This window comes from Schistocerca gregaria, chromosome 7 (assembly GCF_023897955.1).
Source record: "Schistocerca gregaria isolate iqSchGreg1 chromosome 7, iqSchGreg1.2, whole genome shotgun sequence".
Taxonomy (NCBI): domain Eukaryota; kingdom Metazoa; phylum Arthropoda; class Insecta; order Orthoptera; family Acrididae; genus Schistocerca; species Schistocerca gregaria.
In genome coordinates, this window is record NC_064926.1 from 332626749 (window position 1) to 332648956 (window position 22208).

General features: G+C 41.9%; 1 protein-coding gene across 2 annotated transcripts in view; it reads right to left on the reverse strand.

The window, feature by feature from the left end:
* Nucleotides 1–3334: 3334 nt before the first annotated feature.
* The window catches only part of LOC126282201 (cholinesterase 1-like), an 80155-nt gene continuing 61281 nt past the window's right edge, over nt 3335–22208 (reverse strand). For both annotated transcript variants that reach the window (XM_049981734.1, XM_049981735.1), the window contains 3 exons: nt 20655–20787; nt 9613–9742; nt 3335–3693 (listed from right to left, as the gene is read on the reverse strand). In XM_049981734.1, coding sequence (XP_049837691.1) covers nt 3546–3693; nt 9613–9742; nt 20655–20787 — 411 coding nt within the window. In that variant the 3' untranslated portion in view covers nt 3335–3545. The remainder of the gene's footprint in view (nt 3694–9612; nt 9743–20654; nt 20788–22208) is intronic.

Below are 22208 nucleotides of genomic sequence, written 5' to 3' on the forward strand. Positions count from 1 at the left end.
ACTGTATTTCTTTTCCCCATTCTTGCTGATCTTTTTCTTTCCCCCATTCTTGCTGATCTTTCCCTAATGCTCTTCCTGAAACACTCTACAACCTCTGATTCTTTCAGTTTATCCAGGTCCCATCTCCTCAAATTCACACCTTTTTGCAGTTTCTTCAGTTTTAATCTACAGTTCATAACCAATAGATTGTGATCAGAGTCCACATCTGCCCCTGGAAATGTCTTACAATTTAAAACCTGGTTCCTAAATCTCTGTCGTACCATTATATAATCTATCTGAGACCTTCCAGTATCTCCAGGCTTCTTCCATGTATACAACCTTCTTTCATGGTTTTTGAATCAAGTGTTAGATATGATTTAAGTTATGCTCTGTGCGAAGTTCTATCAGGCGGCTTCCTCTTTCATTCCGTACACCCATTTCATATTCACCTACTATATTTCCTTCTCTTCTTTTTCCTACTATCAAGCTCCAGTCACCCGTGACTATTAAATTTTCGTCTTCCTTCACTATCTGAATAATTTATTTTATTTCATCATACTTTTCTGCAATCTCTTTGTCATCTGCGGAGCTAGTTGGCATATAAACTTGTACTACTGTGGTAGACGTGGGCTTCATATCTATCTTGGACACAATAATGTGTTTACTATGGTGTTTGTAGTAGCTTAACCGCATTCCTATTTTCCTATTCATTATTAAACCTACTCCTGCATTACCCCTATTTGATTTTGTACTTATAACCCTGTATTCACCTGACCAGAAGTCTTGTTCCTCCTGCCACCGAACTTCACTAATTCCCATTACATAACTTTAACTTATCCATTTCCGTTTTTAAATTTTCTAACCTACCTGCCCTATTAAGAGATCTGACATTCTACGCTCTGATCTGTAGAACACCAGTTTTCTTTTTCCTGATAACAACATCCTCCTGAGTAGTCCCCACCCGGAGATCCGAATGGGGGACTATTTTACCTCCAGAATATTTTACCCAAGAGGACGCCATCATCACTTAACCATACAGTAAAGCTGCATGCCCTCGAGAAAAATTACTGCTGTAGTTTCGCCTTGCTTTCAGTCGTAAGCAGTACCAGCACAGCAAGGCCGTTTTTGTTAGAGTTACAAGGCCAAATCAGTCAATCATCCAGACTGTTGCCCATGCAGCTATTGAAAAGGCTGCTGCCTCCCTTCAGGGACCACTCGTTTGTCTGGCCTCTCAACAGATACCCCTCCGTTGTGAATGCACCTACGGTTCGGCTATCTGTATCGCTGAGGCACGCAAGCTTCCCCACCAACGGCAAGGTCCATGGTTCATGGGGGGAATCGTATATAATTTTATAATCTAATTAAGCAGAATAATGTTTTTGTTTTAAAGATGTGTTGATACCAATGATAAGATTTTGTACGTGATGTAAATGTGTAGTATTTTATACTGTTCTGTAATTTGACAAGTCCAATATCATGAATGTGATAATATTGGCGCTAATTAAATAAATAAAAGCGTACATACTTTATTACGGGTAACTGCATCATCTAAAAACAGCGTGAAGTTGCTGTTAATACTGTGTGCAAAGTTACTAATATACAGCATGAACAACAAGGATACAAATTAGTGAAATGTTCTGGGCTATTAAGCCGTGGTCGAATGGATTTCACCTTAAAACCCAGCTTTTCATCCCTATCTACGGAGGACATTTTCAAGGAGGACCATAGCTAATTTGAATGTCCGATTCACATCCTGGTCCGCTGATGACAGTGCAAAATTCCGCTTTCGCGTGCTTCCGAGCAGTGGCATGGCGTCACTTGTTTTGAATGCACGAGCGCAATTGTCTACTGCCGTCGTCCGCTATTGCCATTGCCCCACAGTGGAAGACTGGTACACATCTTCTTCAGCTCTGGAATCCAGACGTCATTTAGTTTCACGCTACCCTGCTTCCTATCGAAGTTCCTGGAGTGTTTTACAATCACTATGGCCTCTTCGTATAACCTTTCATGGCATCCGCTTGTGGCCAGTACTTGAGTCCCATCAAAGTGAATTTTTTTTTACAGTTGAAACGACTAGAAGAGCACAAGGGCAATTGCAGAAGAGGGGAGATTGACAGATCAGCTGTTGCGAAACATGCTTTGCATCCAGGAGATCACCGTATTCATTTTGACAGGACTCAAGCACTGACACCCACGAGCGGATACCGTGGAAGGTTATACAGAGAGGCCATAGAGATTGTAAAGCTCTCCAGGAATTTCGATAGGAGGACATGAAACTGAATGACATACGGATTCTAACGCTGAAGAACGTGTGTACCAGTCTTCCACCGTGGGATGATTGCAACGGCGGTCGACGGCAGTAAAGGCCAATTGGGCTCGTGCATTCAAAACATGCGACGTCACGCAGTACGGAAGCGGAATTTTGCTGTAGTCAGTGGATAATTTTCATGAGAGCATTTTCATATGGTAAAGATAGTCTTATGCTTCAAAGCTAGTCAGTTAAACAAAAATCCACTGCATGTGAAAATGTTTGCCAAGTTCGATGCACAATAATATTATCATTCTTGCACAAACAGCTTTAGTACGTGAATGAAAGTAAAACTTGAATAATTGTTTTGGAATATTCAAAGAAATTCATTTTTATTAATCTGCAACAGAATATTTCATACGTAAAGTAATAATCACAGATGAAAAATTTATTGCAACGTATCATGTCTCATGTCCATCCACGTATATGTTAAAGTTCAATCTCAACGGTTTCCCAATCAAATTAAACGCAAAAAGCAAAGAAAGTTTAAAACCAGACGGTCAACTCCCGAATAATTAAAACAGACAGACTCGCATTAAAAACAGATTATAGTTAGAAGAGGGGAAAATAGCCGCAAATTCAGTATAGAAGACTGGGATGTCACCGGGCCCTGGAGCTTTGTTCAGTCTTAACGATTTTATCTGTTTCTCAACACCATTGACACTATCACTTATTTCAATTTCTTTTCAGTGGTAGGAGGATTGAATTGGGGTAGTTCTCATGTGTTTCCTTTTGTAAAGGAACATTTGGAAACAGAGTTAAACATTTCATCTTTTGCTTTCCTATTCTCCGTTTCAGTTCCTGCCTCATACGATACGGACTGGATGCTAACTTTGGTGCCATCATTTGACAATATTCTGCTTCGTTCGTCATTGAAAGCTTCAGGCATTACTCTCTTGACAGGTAAACGTGTTTCATTGAGCATCTCTCTAGCTATAGGCCTATGCTTTGTTTTACACTTAGTATGCCGTAATCTCTGTTTTATAGCTGACTGGTTCAGATGTACATTGTGTCAGTAGTTTTTACTCAGAAAGATAATACAAAAAATTTTCTACTTTTCTTTATTCAATAAGGTATTCTGTTTTGATGTATGAAATCAGTACAGCACGCTTTCTTCTCATGACGTACATAAGTCCAAATTAACAGATCAATAATGCTCGTACATTATCTAAATTGTGAGGATAGACACATAGAGTGAACAACAGTGGGCAAATGTAGTCATGCACAGCAACTGCAGTTATCAGCAATTACTTAAACTTCAGAGTGGGATATTCTGTTGCCAGAATTCCATACGTTCTTTGAACACGGCTTGCTCCAGATTGACTGTGTCTGTGATATGCACGTAGTAAAGGTTTGTGTTATCAAAAGGCTCCCAGATAAACTCCTCACCCTCCGGGGATGGTGTTCTGTAAAAGAAACAAAGGTCACCATCATTTATAGCTCAAGAGTGTTGTGCGGGCTGGTACATGTACATTTACTGAAGGCTGTTGGCTGTGTGTCAGTAGTATAATAACTGCACTTCCATTTCTATGCTGTAGTCTGATCACCTGCTGAAATGAAAATTTACCTCTACATACTTGTCGTACATCGCTGAGTAACGACTGCATTGTGATGGAGAAATATACATTGCGTGATTAACCTATTATTGGAAGATCGTACACTTCATCTGGAGACCTGATGCAATGAACTATACGTGAATCTGCCCTGATCGCATCAAGGGGCATACTGTGCGTTGGTTTGTAGGACGGGGTGGCAGGCCACCTATAGAGCCGTACCGAATCTGTGCACTATATTAACAACCATTGCTTAAGTTTGCCAGAAAGTACCATTTGGTTTGTAAGTCATTTTTCACACCGGTTATTCCTTCATAGAAGATTCTCTCATTCAAAGGTTTCACTGAAATATGAAAGAGAATGAAAATTAGCGTAACTGACGTCCGAAACTCAAATCCAGCTTTTTTTCTTGTGTTGCTCCCCTGTCTGCTCTCTAATAATTTCCCAGCTGTAGAGGTAAGTGCCAATCGGAGTGTCGCGAAATCAAAATGATCGGAAAATCAGCCAGGAAACACTGTGATCTTCTTTTCATGGATCGTCTAACTCCTATGTGAAAATACCGCGCTTGCCTGATTTCAGTGCTGCAGGGTTTTGAATGAATTTCTTGTACATAGAAAGAGACGAGAAATTCTGTGTTGTCAAAAGAATCACCAAACATGACAACCTCAAAGCACTACCCACAGTCATGGTTGTCATTGTTATCAGGGGGAGAGGAGCCATCCTCCCCCCCCCCCCCACCCCCACAGCTCTCGACGAGTGAGGAGTCTCATTTAGTACCGGTAACTCATTAACAAGCAACATATGTGGAGCAACCATTGTAACAAGTTAGTTCTCTTTATGCACTCCACTGAAGTTACTGCAGAATTAGAAGCCTTTTAAAGCTGTTACAGTCGCTTACGGAAGGAATGTTTCCAGACCATGTTTTGCATTCTGACAAAGCGTGGTTAGATCTAAAGTATTAGTTATTTTAGGTAGAACGTTCATAAAAAGCACATATCCATATTATTGATATTACGGCAAAGAAAACAGTAACTGCGTTTGTCGATAGCTTCCAGAATTTTTTTACGAGGTTTGCTCGGTTCATATTCACTAACAACTCATTAATCTGTTGAAATCATACACTCTTCTCTTCAGACACGGACCAATCGAGGCAAACTATGGAAGAACGGTGTCCAACTGCCTAATAGAATATTCAAAGGGCTTAGGAAGATCCACTGCAGTGACGTATGGACAGTACTGTAACAGAATTACGGAAAGAGAATATAAACTAAAGTACGGAAAATTTGTTGATGCTGCGAACTTTGGCATTTGATAGTATGTATGAATTGTAATAGCAGTATGACAATTAGGTTTCTCTTTTCGGACTCCTGTTTGTAATGTGACAGTTGCATATTCTTTAGTATTACTTGTATGATGTATTGAGAAAAGAATTATTCCATAGTGGACTAGGAAAAATTTAAAATGCGAATTAAATTAAACAGGTAACGAGGAGTATACTGTAAGAGAATCGTTGTAAATACGAGGCGCGCAAAAATTCGAAAATAAAGAACTTTCGCGAACAGAAGCACATAATGGTTTAGTTACTTTGTTTTCATTATCCTCTATGATTTATATCCATATTATTAACGCTGTGTAGCTACTTTACGTTGTTCCCAGAATAAAGAGAATTTTCGTTTAAACACCATCAAGCGTTCAGAGCAAATTATGACTTCTCTTAACGCCTGACTTCCTTCATCTGAGCGCATCTATTATGAGAAATAAACCGAGAAAACGAATAAAGAAACAAAGCTGCTTGTGTCGATTGAAAACTGTAGTAACCATATAAGCATTAAGAACATGTATTGCCTCCATTGTAGCGACATTTTGCATTGCATGAAGATGCTTTAATTATATAATAGAAGATAAGAAAAAGAAAGGAATAAAGTACTGTAGCTAACGCTTATGTTGACCGTTCTGTTCCCGAGAAGTTTCTGCATGGCCTAAATTAAATGCCTTCTAATTTTTGGTATTCCGCTGATAGAAAAGTAAGGGGTAACTTAGTGGTTGGAGAACGCCACCGTTTCTTAGCATTGTTGACCGTTTTTAGGTTGCTCTGTCCGCAGATTGCTGCGATTGATCGCTGAACACTCTCAATTCCCCGATGAATCGGATTCGACGAATCGGCCATCTATGGCGATATATCTCCTAGCTGCATTTCATTTGTCTAGTTGTTGAGCGTAACAGTGTAGTCTTCTTTGATTTCGCTATGCTCACAGAGAGTAGGTACTTTACGTTATACTTCATAGTTTTTTAGGGAGTACAAACCATTCTGAAATATGAAGTTGAAGCTGGAGTTGCCACTTGAATTAAGAAGAAATACAAATATAAAAACAATTACACCTTTAGACTTTTCATGGATCAGCATTTACTTCTGCTGCGTATATTACGAAGAAATACAAATATAAAAACAATGACACCTTCAGATTTTGCATTGATTATCATTTACTTGTGCTGCAGAAGTACAATTCATGGGAAGTTGATAGCAGTAGTGGTATACACAGGGCCCTATCTGGTGATTTTGATTTATTTATGAAACAACTAGACGCAGTGTTAAAGCATATAGAATGAGGTGCCGTATTATTAGGTGGTCATTTTAAGTTAAACGTCTAAGTCTCAGCTATTCTACAGCTGTACTGAAGCCCCTTGTCATTTCATATCATTATAATCTCCTTCACACATTTTACAAGAGTATGGAAGTCAGTAGTGCTATATTTGGTAGCATTTCTGTAGACATACCAGTACCGAGATCGCAAAACCAACTGTGTACTTACTTGAAATTAAACTCCAAGACTGACAAGTTAAAAAAAAGATAGTAACGATTTTATAGTAGTGAGATACAGACGGGAATACCTGACGTCAATGAAAAATGTAATATATTCTGTGACATACCTTGCAGTTTCCAAGAAAACCGTTTCACAACAAGTTTAATAAGTTGCAATGTTAATTTTTTTATTTCATTATATTTTTGCAAGCATTTTTGGGCACATAGAGATTAACTGCTGCTGGTGGTAAACATAGCAGCTCATTTACCACAGCAGAATTCAACGGCAGTGACGTTCGAAATTGATTGGTAAATGACTTGCGCGTGGGGATCAAAGCGGGCGTCCGATTGTAGGCGATATCGTGTGTGGTCTAAGGCCCCTCGCACACTGGAGCGACTGAAATGAAAACTGTTGGCGTCCGAGTTGGTAACAGATTGCAAAAACTACGTTAACTGTTGTATTCAGTTCGAGAACATTGTTCCGCACAAGCGGCTTATTATTTGGCGTCGTACTCTTACACTCGTGTCAGTTTTCGCTACAAATCGTGATACGCGCTGTACACAGATCTATTACTTGGGCGGCCCTGACTCCCCTCTCAGCTCCGGGCCCCAACCGGACACTACCAATTACGATATGTACTGTATAGAAATCTCGGCTTGGCACCCCAAGCGGCAGCTTGTGCCCCTTGCTCCTTAAACCGGTCCTCGTTATAGTGCATCAAATACAGCAAGTCTTCTCCACTTACTCATTCCTAATAAAGTTGCTACTGTGTTGTTAAACAGGGCTCCGCAGACGGCACGACTGCAAAGTGACTCACCAATAAATCGCTTGGAACGCGTTGCCAACCAGTTGCCAGCGACTCGGCGTCCGCGTTTGCCAAGCGATCTCGGTTGCGTCGTTTCCTCGAACACAGCTCTGTATTGGTTTAATTCGAAGGTGAACGAGCAAGTTATGATAGTTTTGTACAGGAAACGGAAAAATATACCATTTCATACACCTATGAGCTCCCAGACAACTTACTGCAGTAGGGTTAGACAGAGAAAACGTGGTATGAAGAGAGAATAGAATTTCATGTGGCCTGTATCATGTATGTAGTGTACCGGTATATTACCTGTGCTATGGCGGAAGAAATCAACTACGCGAAATCACTACAGCACTGATTAGTCGTTCTATGAGGGAAGATCGGAAACCAAAGCTCAGCAAATTTCTTACCAAAAAGTTTAATAGGTAACAACAAAAATCCCAAATAAACTCACATCATGTACCTACTTTTCTATATAGTCACCAACGTTCTCAACACGTTTCTCCTATTGTGGTACCAGTTTCAATATGCTCCGTTCGTAAAAGTCTGTTTGATTGAAGTATATCCATCTAAAAGACTGTTGATTTCTCTTCCGGATCTATCTCAAAGCGTTTGCCGGTCAGTAATTTCCTCATGGGACGACACAGATGAAAGTCCGACGGTGCAAGGTGCGGAGTGTATAGTGGATGATGAAACACCTCTACCCAAATATGGCGGTTTTCTCTCGAACAGAAGCGGCAGCAAGGGTGCGAGTGTTCTCAAGAAATCTGACACTGCCAACATTAATGTTGTGGTGTTTGCCACGAAGGACACGGCGGAACTCAACTAAAGTTTTAATGTAGGCTGCAGCATCCATAGTGGTCCTGTATTCAGCGAAGTCCATCAGTAACACACCATGCATATCCCAGAACACTGTCACAACCACTTTCCTAGCAAATTTAGTAACTTTGTATTTTTTTCGTATTTGGTAGCCGGCATGTTTCCACTCCATAAGAGCCTGCTTGGTTTGGGGAATGTAGTGGCATGCCCACCACCCATCAACAGTGAAGATTCCTTCCAGAAAGTCATGCCATTCTGCAGCATAACGCCTCAAGTGAACCCAGATTGTCATCATTCGCTGGCTCTTGTGGTTGTGTGTCGGGATCGTAGGCACCTGGCAAGCACTAACTTTACGAAATTTCAACGTGCCATGGACAATGCCGTACACCGCACCATAGGAAATGTTGAATTGCTGCGATAAGGTCGTTCAAAATTGCTGCCTCAGTGGCTCCGACATTCTGCGGGGTTGCAGCTGTTGCTGGCCGCCCGGAGCATTGCGAATCACTAGGCTCATAGGGCCTCTCGGAGAATTGCACACCACCTGGTGACGTTGCTACGTTCCATATAGTCGCCCCATACACACCAAGCATGTCCCTGTCAATTTCACGCGGTTTATGACCTTTGGTCAACAAATATAGAACTACACTTCACTGCTCTTCACAAGTTGACGACTGTAACATGCGTGCCATGTTTACTTCGTAGTTCAGGCTTCTCTCGCTAAAGCTGCACATGAAAACAAAAGTCCTTGTATATCCGCAGGCTTCAAAGTATATCGACGTGAAATTTCAATATTCCAGCTGAAATACCAGTGAAGATGAAAGTTATTGGGTGTTTCTTTCCGATCCTCCCGCGTATAAAAAGGTATGAATTACGACTCTGTTAGAAGTTCCTTGTATGATACATGCAATCTTCAGTATAAGTTTCTTTGGATGTATGGATGAATCCAGAATTTTCGTTTTCTCATTCGTGTGTAATAACTGTGATCCATATCTTCCTCTGAACTTGAATCTATAGTCACATGCCGGGTGTAACCGAGAGATGCTCGTGTGCAACAAACAATACTTCCTCTATTCGAAGTTCGCACACGGCAATTGCAGTTTTTCATTTCATCGTTGTGCTGTATGCGAACTGTGCTGCCAGCCAATTGCGAACTAGTTGTGGTTTTAGATCGCCTGGCCATTGTCTTCTTTTTTAGTCGCTCCATGTGCCTCAACAGATTTATCTATTGCCTATGGGCTCTTTACACTACAAGGGCCGAGAGATACTGATGCGATGGTAGAAAAAGAAGACAGGAAATAACTACATTAGCTGTTGTAGTATAAAAAAACATAGCACTGGCTCACTACTTACCCGTTCTTAATGAAGTTGCTCCACAGCCGTAGCATGGTCAGCCTCAACTGACCAAACGTTGTGTTCGGGTCCGGCACGCCATCAGTAGGCGAGTAGAAGACCATGCTGCTTTGAGAGGCGTGACGTGTGCCTACATTACAGAAAGTCTGGCTGTGGTTTAATCTTACACCAAAATTAAATTTAAAAATAAAGTATTATGAAGCGTATACGATTTCGGCTTTTCAGAGGAAAGTAAACATAGAAACTATGTTTCGGCATCCTGACCAGGTTTTACGTCACTGTCTGAACTGCTACGGCGGCTACTGAGACAGATCTGTTAGTCAAAACTAGTTTCAACGACACATGCCTCTCTCACTGGAGTATATCGCTGTCTCTAATGACATCAATGACCCGGACATTAAACTTTAATATCATATACTTTTGAGTCGATCAACAACTGACGTATTATCTACATCCTTACATTAATACAAATGTATGTGGCCCATGTCTGTACATAGGAGACACTTAATACGAGGGATCTTTATAACAGTAATAGAAGCTAAAACGATTATTTTTAGAATTTTTGTTTGTTTGTCTGTCTGTCTGTATGCCCTTATGTTTCTAAGCGAATTACACAAAAACTACTGCACGAATTGGATGTGGTTTGCATAGTTGCATTGTTGGAGTTCTACCTTAAAATTTGGCCCGTGTCTCATCTTGATACGCCACCTAGAGGCCGAGTTATCTACGCATACAGTGTGTTTTTTTTTATCTGTGTCAGTACGGGGAAATCGGAACCCATAGGAGATGGTTCAATTGGCTCTGAGCACTATGGGACTTAACTTCTGAGGTCAACAGTCCCCTATACTTAGAAATACTTAAACCTAACTAACCTAAGGACATCACACACACCCATGCCCGAGGTAGGATTCGAACCTGCGACCGTAGCGCTCGCGCGGTTCCAGACTGTAGCGCCTAGAACCGTTCGACCACATCGGCCGGCTCCATAGGAAACGCAGGAAAGCTGTCTTAGGAACCTTTAGACGCTTTTTAGTGAAAACAGTTTTGCCATAATTGGTCAAGTGTGAGTTGACCGTGAAAATTAGTAAAATTGGCAAAAATTTTTCTTGATGTGGATGGACTCTGTTTCGTTTACGGATCATTTCATTATATTGGAAGAAAAAATCGGGACAGCAGAAGTGTTATAAAACTATACTAAATAAACCAGATTAGAAATTATAGAATAATAATAATGTTAACAGTTTAATCCCGTTACCCATATACATTCTTTAATCGGTGTAAATATTATCGTTGATAAGTTTGTCGAGCTGAGACGGAAAATCTCCGTTGCGTTCGTTTGGCAGCTTGACCATGACTTTTTTTACATCCGTTTTTCTCACCGATAACAACATTAAGGATTTTTCAAAATTCGTGCGAGTTCGATATCCACGAGGACGAAGTCGTGGCCAGAAGCTAGCATACTACAAACGGGGACGAAATCGGCGATGACGAATAGGCGACCCCCCCTTGTCAGAGATGCTCAGCACACGCCGGCGGCAGATGTTACAAGAGAGGAGTTTTGCATCATGGAGCGTTTTCCTGTTGAAATATTCTGATAGCGTGTTCCACTAAGAACAGTGTAACATATTACTCATACTTCCTCCTATAAACGTTTCGCGCAATAAGCACGACAAGAAAATCAGATAAATTAGAGCTCATACGGAGGTTTAGCGACAGTCACTACTACGCGCCTACTGCGAATGCAGCAAGATGGAAGGAAATGAGAATGGGTTCAGAAGTTCCTCCCACCACACGCCATAAGGTGCAGTGCGGAGTATGGATGTAGATGTGGACGTTATTGGGAAAAATGCGTTTTGAGTAGCTCATGATGGACGAACAGAATGGGCTCTACTGAAAACTGAAGGCAACGTGATCAATTACGGAATTTCAAATGGGAAGTTGGTAGCAAATATTTTGGCATATTGTGCCGTTTCGGTTGTATTATGTCACCAGGAAAAACAAATCTGATATTCTATGGGTCGGAATGTTAGATGTTCGATTCCTTAATCATGTAGGTAGGTTAAAGAGGAGCGAGGAATAGGTTGAAGTTAGATATAGTGAGAACAGGATTTCTAGTGAATAGGTGAAAATCATATTACACTCGCCGGAATAACAATCGAATACACACGAAAATGGAATGGATGAGTAGAACAAATCAACAAGGATAGTTACATGTCTCACGAGGGAGTCTGGTGCTGTATCATTACCTATTCCGTAAGCATGGTGCCTAACGTACTACTGACATCAGGCGTTTGCTGTACACTTTTCTCATGTTACTCAGACACAAAAGTAGCTTGAGCCTCAAGCACCACTCACATTTAATTTATTCTCACCTTTTAAAGATTAAGTCATTTGAGTGTTCTGCACTTGCCTTTGAAACTCTATGTATTTCCGTCGGCTGGAGGTGATTTACAGGGGCATGTACGAAACAGCGTCTAATGACGTCCAGTATTGAATTCAGATTCAGTGTGGGTATGGGTGAAACCGAACTCGGATGCAGAAAGCCCTGAAATGTTCATTTTTTATGGCGCGCGGTGCCACCAAAAGATATATTGTATCTCATGCTTGTCGTCAACGAGACATTGGCGGTAGAGTACATAAATGCTGTAGGTGAACAGTGCTGTGCTTTATCCTCTCGTTTATTATATTCATTTTACATTTTTGACCAGGTGAGGGGATTTGTCTTTCATTATGTCTGTTGAAAAGTCTGGGGTTCCTTATGTCTCCTAGGTCACTTTTCCTTTCTTGTCTGTCATTCTGTCTGGTATATTATTTTGTATAGTTAGAGCTCAGCTCGTCCTGTATCGAATTATAAGTACACCCAACGCAACTTTCTTTTACCACGAGATTGCAAGCAGCAGAGACACACCAAAGTTGAGCGGACCTATGGACCTCCGCGTCCCCCCTCCTCCCTCCTCCGCAGAACTTCTTTCGCTTTCATAGTGGTACCGACAACGAATGCCAGAGACCGTCGCCAGAAGTCGCCCGATAACATCCTACGACAGTTTGATCACTCGTGCTACTGATCTCCGTCAGTTTTTGGCAGTTAGGTTCTAGGTTAATAGCTAACACTTGGTTTAAGAATCATGAAAGAAGGTTGTATACATGGAAGAACCCTGGAGATACTAAAAGGTATCAGATAGATTATATAATGGTAAGACAGAGATTTAGGAACCAGGATTTAAATTGTAAGACCCTTCCAGGGGCAGATGTGGACTCTGACCACAAACTATTGCTTATGAACTGTAGGTTAAAACTGAAGAAACTGCAAAAAGGTGGGAATTTAAGGAGATGGAACCTGGATAAACTGACTAAACCAGAGGTTGTAGAGAGTTTCACGGAGAGCATAAGGGAACAACTGACAGGAATGGGGGAAAGAAATACAGTAGAAGAAGAATGGGTAATTTTGAGGGATGAAGTAGTGAAGGCAGCAGAGGATCAAATAGGCAAAAAAAACGAGGGGTAGTAGAAACCCTTGGGTGACAGAAGAAATATTGAATTTAATTGATGAAAGGAGAAAATATAAAAAGGCAGTAAATGAAGCAGGCACAAAGGAATACAAACGTTTCAAAAATGAGATCGACAGGAAGTGCAAAATGGCTAAGCAGGGATGGCTAGAGGACAAATGTAAGGATGTAGAGGCTTATCTCACTGGGGGGTAAGATAGATACTGCCTACAGGAAAATTAAAGAGACCTTTGGAGATAGGAGAACCACTTGTATGAACATCAAGAGCTCAGATGGAAACCCAGTTCTAAGCAAAGAAGCGAAAGCAGAAAGGTGGAAGGAGTATATAGAGGGTCTATACAAGGGCGATGTACTTGAGGACAATATTATGGAAATGGAGGAAGATGTGGATGAGCATGAGATGGGAGATGCGATATTGCGTGAAGAGTTTGACACAGCATTGAAAGACCTGAGTCGAAACAAGGCCCCCGGAGTAGACAACATTCGATTGGAACTACTGACGGCCTTGGGAGAGCCAGTCCTGACAAAACTCTACCATCTGGTGAGCAAGATGTATGAAACAAGCGAAATTCCCTCAGACACCAAGAAGAACATAATAATTACAATCCCAAAGAAATCTGGTGTTGACAGATGTGAAAATTACCGAACTATCAGTCTAATAAGCCACAGCTGCAAAATATTAACACGAATTCTTTACAGACGAATGGAAAAACTAGTAAAAAAAGCCGACCTCGGGGAAGATCAGTTTGGATTCCGTAGAAATACTGGAACACGTGAGGCAATACTGACCTTACGACTTATCTTAGAAGAAAGATTAAGGAAAGGTAAACCTACGTTTCTAGCGTTTGTAGACTTAGAGAAAGCTTTTGACATTGTTGACTGGAATACTCTCTTTCAAATTCTAAAGGTGGCAGGGGTAAAATACAGGGAGCGAAAGGCTATTTACAATTTGTACAGAAACCAGATGGCAGTTACAAGAGTCGAGGGACATGAAACAGAAGCAGTGGTTGGGAAGGGATTAAGACAGGGTTGTAGCCTCTCCCCGATGTTATTCAATCTGTATATTGAGCAAACAGTAAAGGAAACAAAAGAAAAATTCGGAGTAGGTATTAAAATCCAGGGAGAAGAAATAAAAAATTTGAGGTTCGCCGATGACATTATAATTCTGTCAGAGACAGCAAAGGTCTTGGAAGAGCAGTTGAATGGAATGGACAGTGTCTTGAAAGGAGGGTATAAGATGAACATCAACAAAGGCAAAACGAGGATAATGGAATGTAGTCAAATTAAGTCGGGTGATGCTGAGGGAATTAGATTAGGAAATGAGACAATTAAAGTAGTAAAGGAGTTTTGATATTTGGGGAGCAAAATAACTGATGATGGTCGAAGTAGAGAGGGTATAAAATGTAGACTGGCAATGGCAAGGAAAGCATTTCTGAAGAAGAGAAATTTGTTAACATCGAGTATAGATTTAAGTGTCAGGAAGTCATTTCTGAAAGTATTTGTATGGAGTGTAGCCATGTATGGAAGTGAAACATGGACAATAAATGGTTTAGACAAGAAGAGAATAGAAGCTTTCGAAATGTGGTGCTACAGAAGAATGCTGAAGATTAGATCGGTAGATCACATAACTAACGAGGAGGTATTGAATAGGATTGGGGAGAAGAGAAGTTTGTGGCACAACTTGACGAGAAGAAGGGGTCGGTTGGTAGGACATGTTCTGAGGCATCAAGTGATCACCAATTTAGTATTGGAGGGCAGTGTGGAGGGTAAAAATCGTAGAGGGAGACCAAGAGATGAATACACTAAGCAGATTCAGAAGGATGTAGGGTGCAGTAGGTACTGGGAGATGAAGAGGCTTGCACAGGATAGAGTGGCATGGAGAGCTGCAGCAAACCAGTCTCAGGACTGAAGACCACAACAACAACAGGTTCTATTAAGGGCGTTAGAAGCTATTTTAAACTAAAGGGACGTGATGGGTGTAAGGACGCCTCTGCTACTGAAGACGAATGCTAGATTGTGGCTTTTGCTATTAAGAAGACGCCGAATGCATGTGAATGAGCTATATGTATCTCGTGGAGAAATTTATGAGCACTGTACACTCTTTCCTCAGTTACAGGATTAACCAGATAAGTTTTACGAGTGTATGAGATGAAGAGAGAAACTTTCTATTGCATCCACAACTTTAACTAAATTCAGCGAAACAGATATATGTCGGTTTAACCACCATAACGCTCATTTAGCGTATGTTTGAAAACGAACATAAATTTTAGAAAAATATACTCTGAACACACAAAGCACTGCAAACTGAAAACATATACACCACCAGTTGCAAATCACCTGATACAACAGAATCACCAATCCTAACAGAAAAAAAGAGCCGGTAAGCAGTAAACAGCTGATGTTCGCGTGCCACAACCCAAAAAAGATCCAGTAGGGTGACTTTAAGCATAAGCTACACCATCCTTCTCGAGTAAAGAAATTATTTTTGCTGTTACAGTTTGTATGTATGTATTGAACCGGGGACCTAGAAACGATGGAGATGCTTCGTCCCGCTGTAGCCATCAGTGGTTCACAACCCCACAACAGGCCACAGCAGTCCACCCACCCCACCGCAGCACCACACCGAAACCAGGGTTACTGTGCGGTTCGGCCCCCAGTGGAATTTTATGCAAAATTATGTTTAGGAAATGCCAAAAATTGACGGAAAATTCTGAAATAAAATGCCAACGAAAATAACTGTATGAAGCAGTTCACATCGAGATGAAATGAAATACAATACGACAGATGATGCGACCTGCAACCCGCTTCGACAGAGCACATAGAAACAGTAGAAGCGCCGTAACTGATATCCTTGAGACGAGAACGACGCGATACCGACATGTATTTTTATCGTACACCTCCCCACGTGTACCCCCCCCCCTCCCCCCCCCCCCGGCAGATCATGTTTCGTGTACTTGCACTGTTCTGCCAGCAGTTTTCTGAGGTCCGTCCTATGTGATCTGTTTACTGTTTTTGAGTCTACCATAATGCCACTTTGATCATCACTGCAGGGGCAGTTTTTGTACATAGGACATCGTCTGTACTTGTCACACCTACGATATGAATGGTTTGAAAATGGACGAAAGCGCCCGAAACTAGTCGTCGTCAAGAAATAAAAAGAGATACTTCTCAATACAACTTATGACGGATCTAAAAAAAAAAAAAAAAGGCTCTGAGCGCTATGTGGGACTTAACATCTATGGTCATCAGTCCCTATGATGGATCTACAACCACTTATTTCAAGTATATTCCGTTTCTTGGCGCTTCACAATATTCATCCCACATTCTTTCTCATAGCACTTCCTCTCCAATGTCGTCTAAAAACTGATTTCGGGTTGACATTACAAACTTTCAGGGATGATAGGTAAGGGAAATGTATCAGTTGGAGGTAAGGGGCTCTGGTGGAAACAACCGGGTCGAAAGTTATAACCGAAAAATTTTCTGGTATGTTTCACAGTGGAATACACGGATCGGTCTGTTGTTACTAAGATTACAGGATAGGGAACTTTCAAAAGTGGCAGTGCGCACCAAAACAAGAAAAAAAGTTTAGTAAACTTGGGCCTTAAAATGGGTACCTTACGAGCTATGAGCACTTGCTCATCCTCGATACTGGGAAACACATCTCCTTTACTGAGAGATTGTAGGATAAGCAAATTTCAGAGGTAGTAAGTAGTGTGGACCAAAACGAGAAAAAAGTGTCTAGTAAACATGGGCTCTTAAATGGACGCCTACATCTACATCTACATCTACATCATTACTCTGCAATTCACATTTAAGTGCTTGGCACAGGGTTCATCGAACCCCAATCATACTATCTCCCTACCATTCCACTCCCGAACAGCGCGCGGGAAAGAACCTTTCTGTTCGAGCTCTGATTTCTCTTATTTTATTTTGATGATCATTCCTACCTATGTAGGTTGGGCTCAACAAAATATTTTCACTTTCGGAAGAGAAAGTTGGTGACTGAAATTTCGTAAATAGATCTCGCCGCGACGAAAAACGTCTTTGCTTTAATGACTTCCATCCCAACTCGCGTATCATATCTCCCACACTCTCTCCCCTATTACGTGATAATACAAAATGAGCTGCCCTTTTTTTGCACCCTTTCGATGTCCTCCGTCAATCCCACCTGGTAAGAATCCCACACCGCGCAGTAATATCCTAACAGAGGACGAACGAGTGTAGTATAAGCTGTCTCTTTAGTGGACTTGTTGCATCTTCTAAGTGTCCTGCCAATGAAACGCAACCTTTGACTCGCCTTCCCCACAATATTATCTATGTGGTCTTTCCAACTGAAGTTGTTCGTAATTTTTACACCCAGGTACTTAGTTGAATTGACAGCCTTGAGAATTGTACTATTTATCGAGTAATCGAATTCCAACGGATTTCTTTTGGAACTCATGTGGATCACCTCACACTTTTCGTTATTTAGCGCCAACTGCCACCTGCCACGCCATACAGCAATCTTTTCTAAATCGCTTTGCAACTGATACTGGTCTCCGTTGACCTTACTAGACGGTAAATTACAGCATCATCTGCGAACAACCTAAGAGAACTGCTCAGATTGTCACCCAGGTCATTTATATAGATCAGGAACAGCAGAGGTCCTAGGACGCTTCCCTGGGGAACACCTGATATCACTTCAGTTTTACTCGTTGATTTGCCATCTATTACTACGAACTGCGACCTTCCTGACAGGAAATCACGAATCCAGTCGCACAACTGAGACGATACCCCATAGCCCCGCAGCTTGGTTAGAAGTCGCTTGTGAGGAACGGTGTCAAAAGCCTTCCGCAAATCCAGAAATACGGAATAAACTTGAGATCCACTGTCGATAGCGGCCATTACTTCGTGCGAATAAAGAGCCAGCTGCGTTGCACAAGAACGATGTTTTCTGAAACCATGCTGATTACGTAACAGTAGATCGTTCCCTTCGAGGTGATTCATAATGATTGAATACAGTATATGCTACTGCAAACCGATGTCAATGATATAGGTCTGTAGTTCGATGGATTACTCCTACTATCCTTCTTAAACACTGGTGCGACCTGCGCAATTTTCCAATCTGTAGGTACAGACCTATCGGTGAGCGAGCGGTTGTATATGATTGCTAAGTAGGGAGCTATTGTATCAGCGTAATCTGAAAGGAACCTAATCAGTATACAATCTGGACCTGAAGACTTGCCCGTATCAAGCGATTTGAGTTGCTTCGCAACCCCTAAGGTATCTACTTCTAAGAAATTCATGCTAGCAGCTGTTCGTGTTTCAAATTCTGGTATATTCCATTCGTCTTCCCTGGTGAAGGATTTTCGGAAAACTGCGTTCAATAACTCCGCTTTAGCGGCATAGTCGTCGGTAACAGTACCATCGGCACTGCGCAGCGAAGGTATTGACTGCGTCTTGCCGCTTGTGTACTTTACATACGACCAGAATTTTTTCGGATTTTCTACCAAATTTTGATATAATGTTTCGTTGTGGAACCTGTTAAAGGCATCTCGCATTGAAGTCCGTGCCAAATTTGGCGTGCCTGTAAATTTTAGCCAATCTTCGGGATTTCGCGTTCTTCTGAACTTCGCATGCTTTTTCCGTTGCCTCTGAAACAGCGTTCGGACCTGTTTTGTGTACCATGGGGGATCAGTTCCATCTCTTACCAATTTATGAGGTATGAATCTCTCAATTACTGTTGCTACTATATCTTTGAATTTGAGCCACATCTCGTCTACATTTGCATATTCAGTTCGGAAGGAATGGAGATTGTCTCTTAGGAAGGCTTCTAGTGACACTTTATCCGCTTTTTTAAATAAAATTATTTTGCGTTTGTTTCTGGTGAATTTGGAAGAAACGGTATTGAGCCTAGCTAGAACGACCTTGTGATCACCAATCCCTGTATCAGTCATGATGCTCTCTATTAACTCTGGATTGTTTGTGGCTAAGAGGCCAAGTCAACTATAACCGTATGAGTGGGGTATCTATTTGTTACGAGACTCATATTTCCTCTGAACTGTTCAGCAACTATATCATCGGAGTCTGGGGGTCGGTAGAAGGAGCCAATTATTAACTTAGGTCGCTGTTAAGTATAACCTCCACCCACACCAATTCGCACGGAGTATCTATTTCGACTTCACTGCAAGATAAACCACTACTGACAGACACAAACACTCCACCACCAATTCTGCCTAATCTATCTTTCCTGATCACCGTCTAAGACTTCGTAAAAACTTCTGCAGAACTTATTTCAGGCTTTAGCCAGCTTTCTGTACCTATAACGATTTCAGCTTCTGTGCTTTCTATTAGCGCTTGAAGCTCAGGGACTTTCCCAGCACAACTACAACAATTTACAACTACAATTCCGACTGTTCCTTGATCCAAGCACGTCCTCTATTTGCCATGCACCCTTTGAGATTGAAGCCCACTCCGTACTTTCCCGAGGCCTTCTAACCTAAAAAACCGCCCAGTCCACGCCACACAGCCTCCGCTACCCGTGTAACCGCCAGCTGAGTGTAGTGAACTCCTGATCTATTCAGCGGAACCCGAAACCCCACCACCCTATGGCGGAAGTCAAGGAATCTGCAGCCAACACGGTCGCAAAACCGTCTGAGCCTCTGATTCAGACCCTCCACCCGGCTCTGCACCAAAGGACCGCAGTCGGTTCTGTCAACGATGCTGCAGATGATGAGCTCTGCCTTCATCTCGTAAGCAAGACCGGCAGCCTTCACCAAATCAGATAGCCGCTGGAATACAGAGAGAATTTCCTCAGATCCAAAGCGACACACGTCATTAGTGCCGACACGAGCCACCACCTGCAGGTGGCTGCACCCTGTGCTCTTCATTGCATCCGGAAGCACCATGAGCACTTGTTCATCCTCGACACTGGTTAGCACACTGGACTCGCATTCGGGAGGACGACGGCCAAATCCGCGACCGACCATCCTGATTTAGGTTTTCCGTAATTTCCCTGATTCGCTTCAGACAAATGCCGGGATGGTTCCTATGAAAGGGCACAGCCGACTTCCTTGCTCACCCTTCACTACTCCGATGGGACCGATGACCTTGCTGTTTGATCCGCTCCTCCCAAACCAACCAACCAACAATCCTGGACAGTGTGAGACACGTGTCTTCTACTGGACGAATGCATGCATTTTGCAGCCCACCTCTGAGAGTTTCCTATCCTAAAATTTTAGCTGAAGCACGACCAACTCATGTATTCCACTGTCATAATTATCAGAACGATTCCCCTTATGACTTTCGACTCAGAAGTTTCTGGACCAGGGTCTTTTAGCTTAATCACAGCTCCACCATCCTTACAATTTCAATAGCACAACTCATCAAACAATAATTTTTATCCTTGTTAAAGTATTTTTTAATCTTTTTAATCAAAGGCTAAAGAGTAAGAGCAGGTGCGTAATGACAGAGGAGAAGGGTTAAAGTGGAAACAGTGTCACTGTGAATCGTCACAAAAGCACTTGTTCGTTGTTAGTTGTTGTATGACAGACATACCGTACGTGCCGTTGCCTATCTCCGGTCCTCGGTAATCGAACAGGTGGTAGTAGATAGGTCCAGCGTCGGAGTGGTTAGATGCCGCCCTCACGGTAGCATCAGCTGGCTCGCCCCAGTATATGTCGGTACACATCTGGAACACACAAAAGAAATTACTTCACAAATCTAAATAATTAGGCCACGAGAGAGATAGCAGAAACTGCTTGCTCATTTCCTGTTAGATAATGACCGAATAGTTCATATGGTATAGTATACAAGGTCTAAACTTATCAAAAAGAAGTTTTCACCGCCTGCATTTTTATGAACGTTTCTGGGCTGAGGTTCAAGAGGAGCAGAGAATGAAAGAATTAACTTAAAAAGAACAGAGGATTGGACGGAGACACCTGTGCTTGAAGTCACGAAAGCTATTGGGAACCTGTGAAGCGTCAACGATGCCAGTAAAACACTGCTAGAGTTCAGTTATTTATTCACAATGTTTATAAGTCGTCATTCTTCTGCAGCAGCCTAGGCCGTTGCTAATTCAGATGCTTGTTGGTTACTGGCTGACATCCGACGAGTCAGGACAGCATTTGGACACCCAGGAGATGATGTCTGCGAATCTGGCGGTTGCCGGCGAGAGGGGCGGCGGCTGCCGAGCGCGAAGTGGTTCTCGAGCAGGCTGCAGCGTGTGCTTAGCCCCACTCCGAGTTCTACGATGACGCTTGATGACTCACCTGCGATGTACTTGATGTCGGTAGTCGTAGGGTCAGTTGATCTCCTCCCTACCCCGGGTAGATTTCAACACCCAAAGGCATCTGAGCGTCGAACAGGCAGATCCGGCCGTCTTGTAACCATTATCATATTGTCTGCTGTTTTGCTCTACAGCACTTCAGATTTCTTTTGCAAAGATTAAAAGCTTATTCGACTTAAGGTTTAAGGTCAAAAGAAATTTGCAAAGTTGTTCATTTCTTAAAGAGAATTTTATGGTTAAATGATTCGATTATCTGTTAAACACAGTTTGTATATTGTTAAATAAATAGGTTGTATGAAAACGAAGCTATATTGATGGGTCCTCCCTTCTTCGTTTTCCTTAATTCTAGGAAGTACCACGTATCAATATTGACAGCATGTTACGCTTGTGACAGGCTCTTCAGTGATCTAGACAGTTGACAGCTCCAGCTGTTTTGATTTTTGATCTTATGGTTACATAATAGCTCGCTTAACAATTGCAAATAACTGCTCATTTAATAAACTGAAAATAACTCTAGTTCATAAACATGAGGTTACTGAATTTATTTTGTCCACTCACACAAGAGATCTGGACAAGGAATGTTGGGGACATACAGTCTGTCTTGTAAACTCATAGTGAGGAAACGTGCATCGTCCGGAAGAAAGCTACACCTGCCGTACAGGATTACCAAGACTCCGTTTCCAGTCTAGCAATGTAGAACAGTTTGCAAATTTTTACATATATTATGTCTTGTGTTAGTATTAGTAGTGTCTCATATCTGGATTGCTTGTAGTGTAAATGCCCTTTGTGGAAAATAAACATCCTCCTCCCCTTCACCTAGCAAA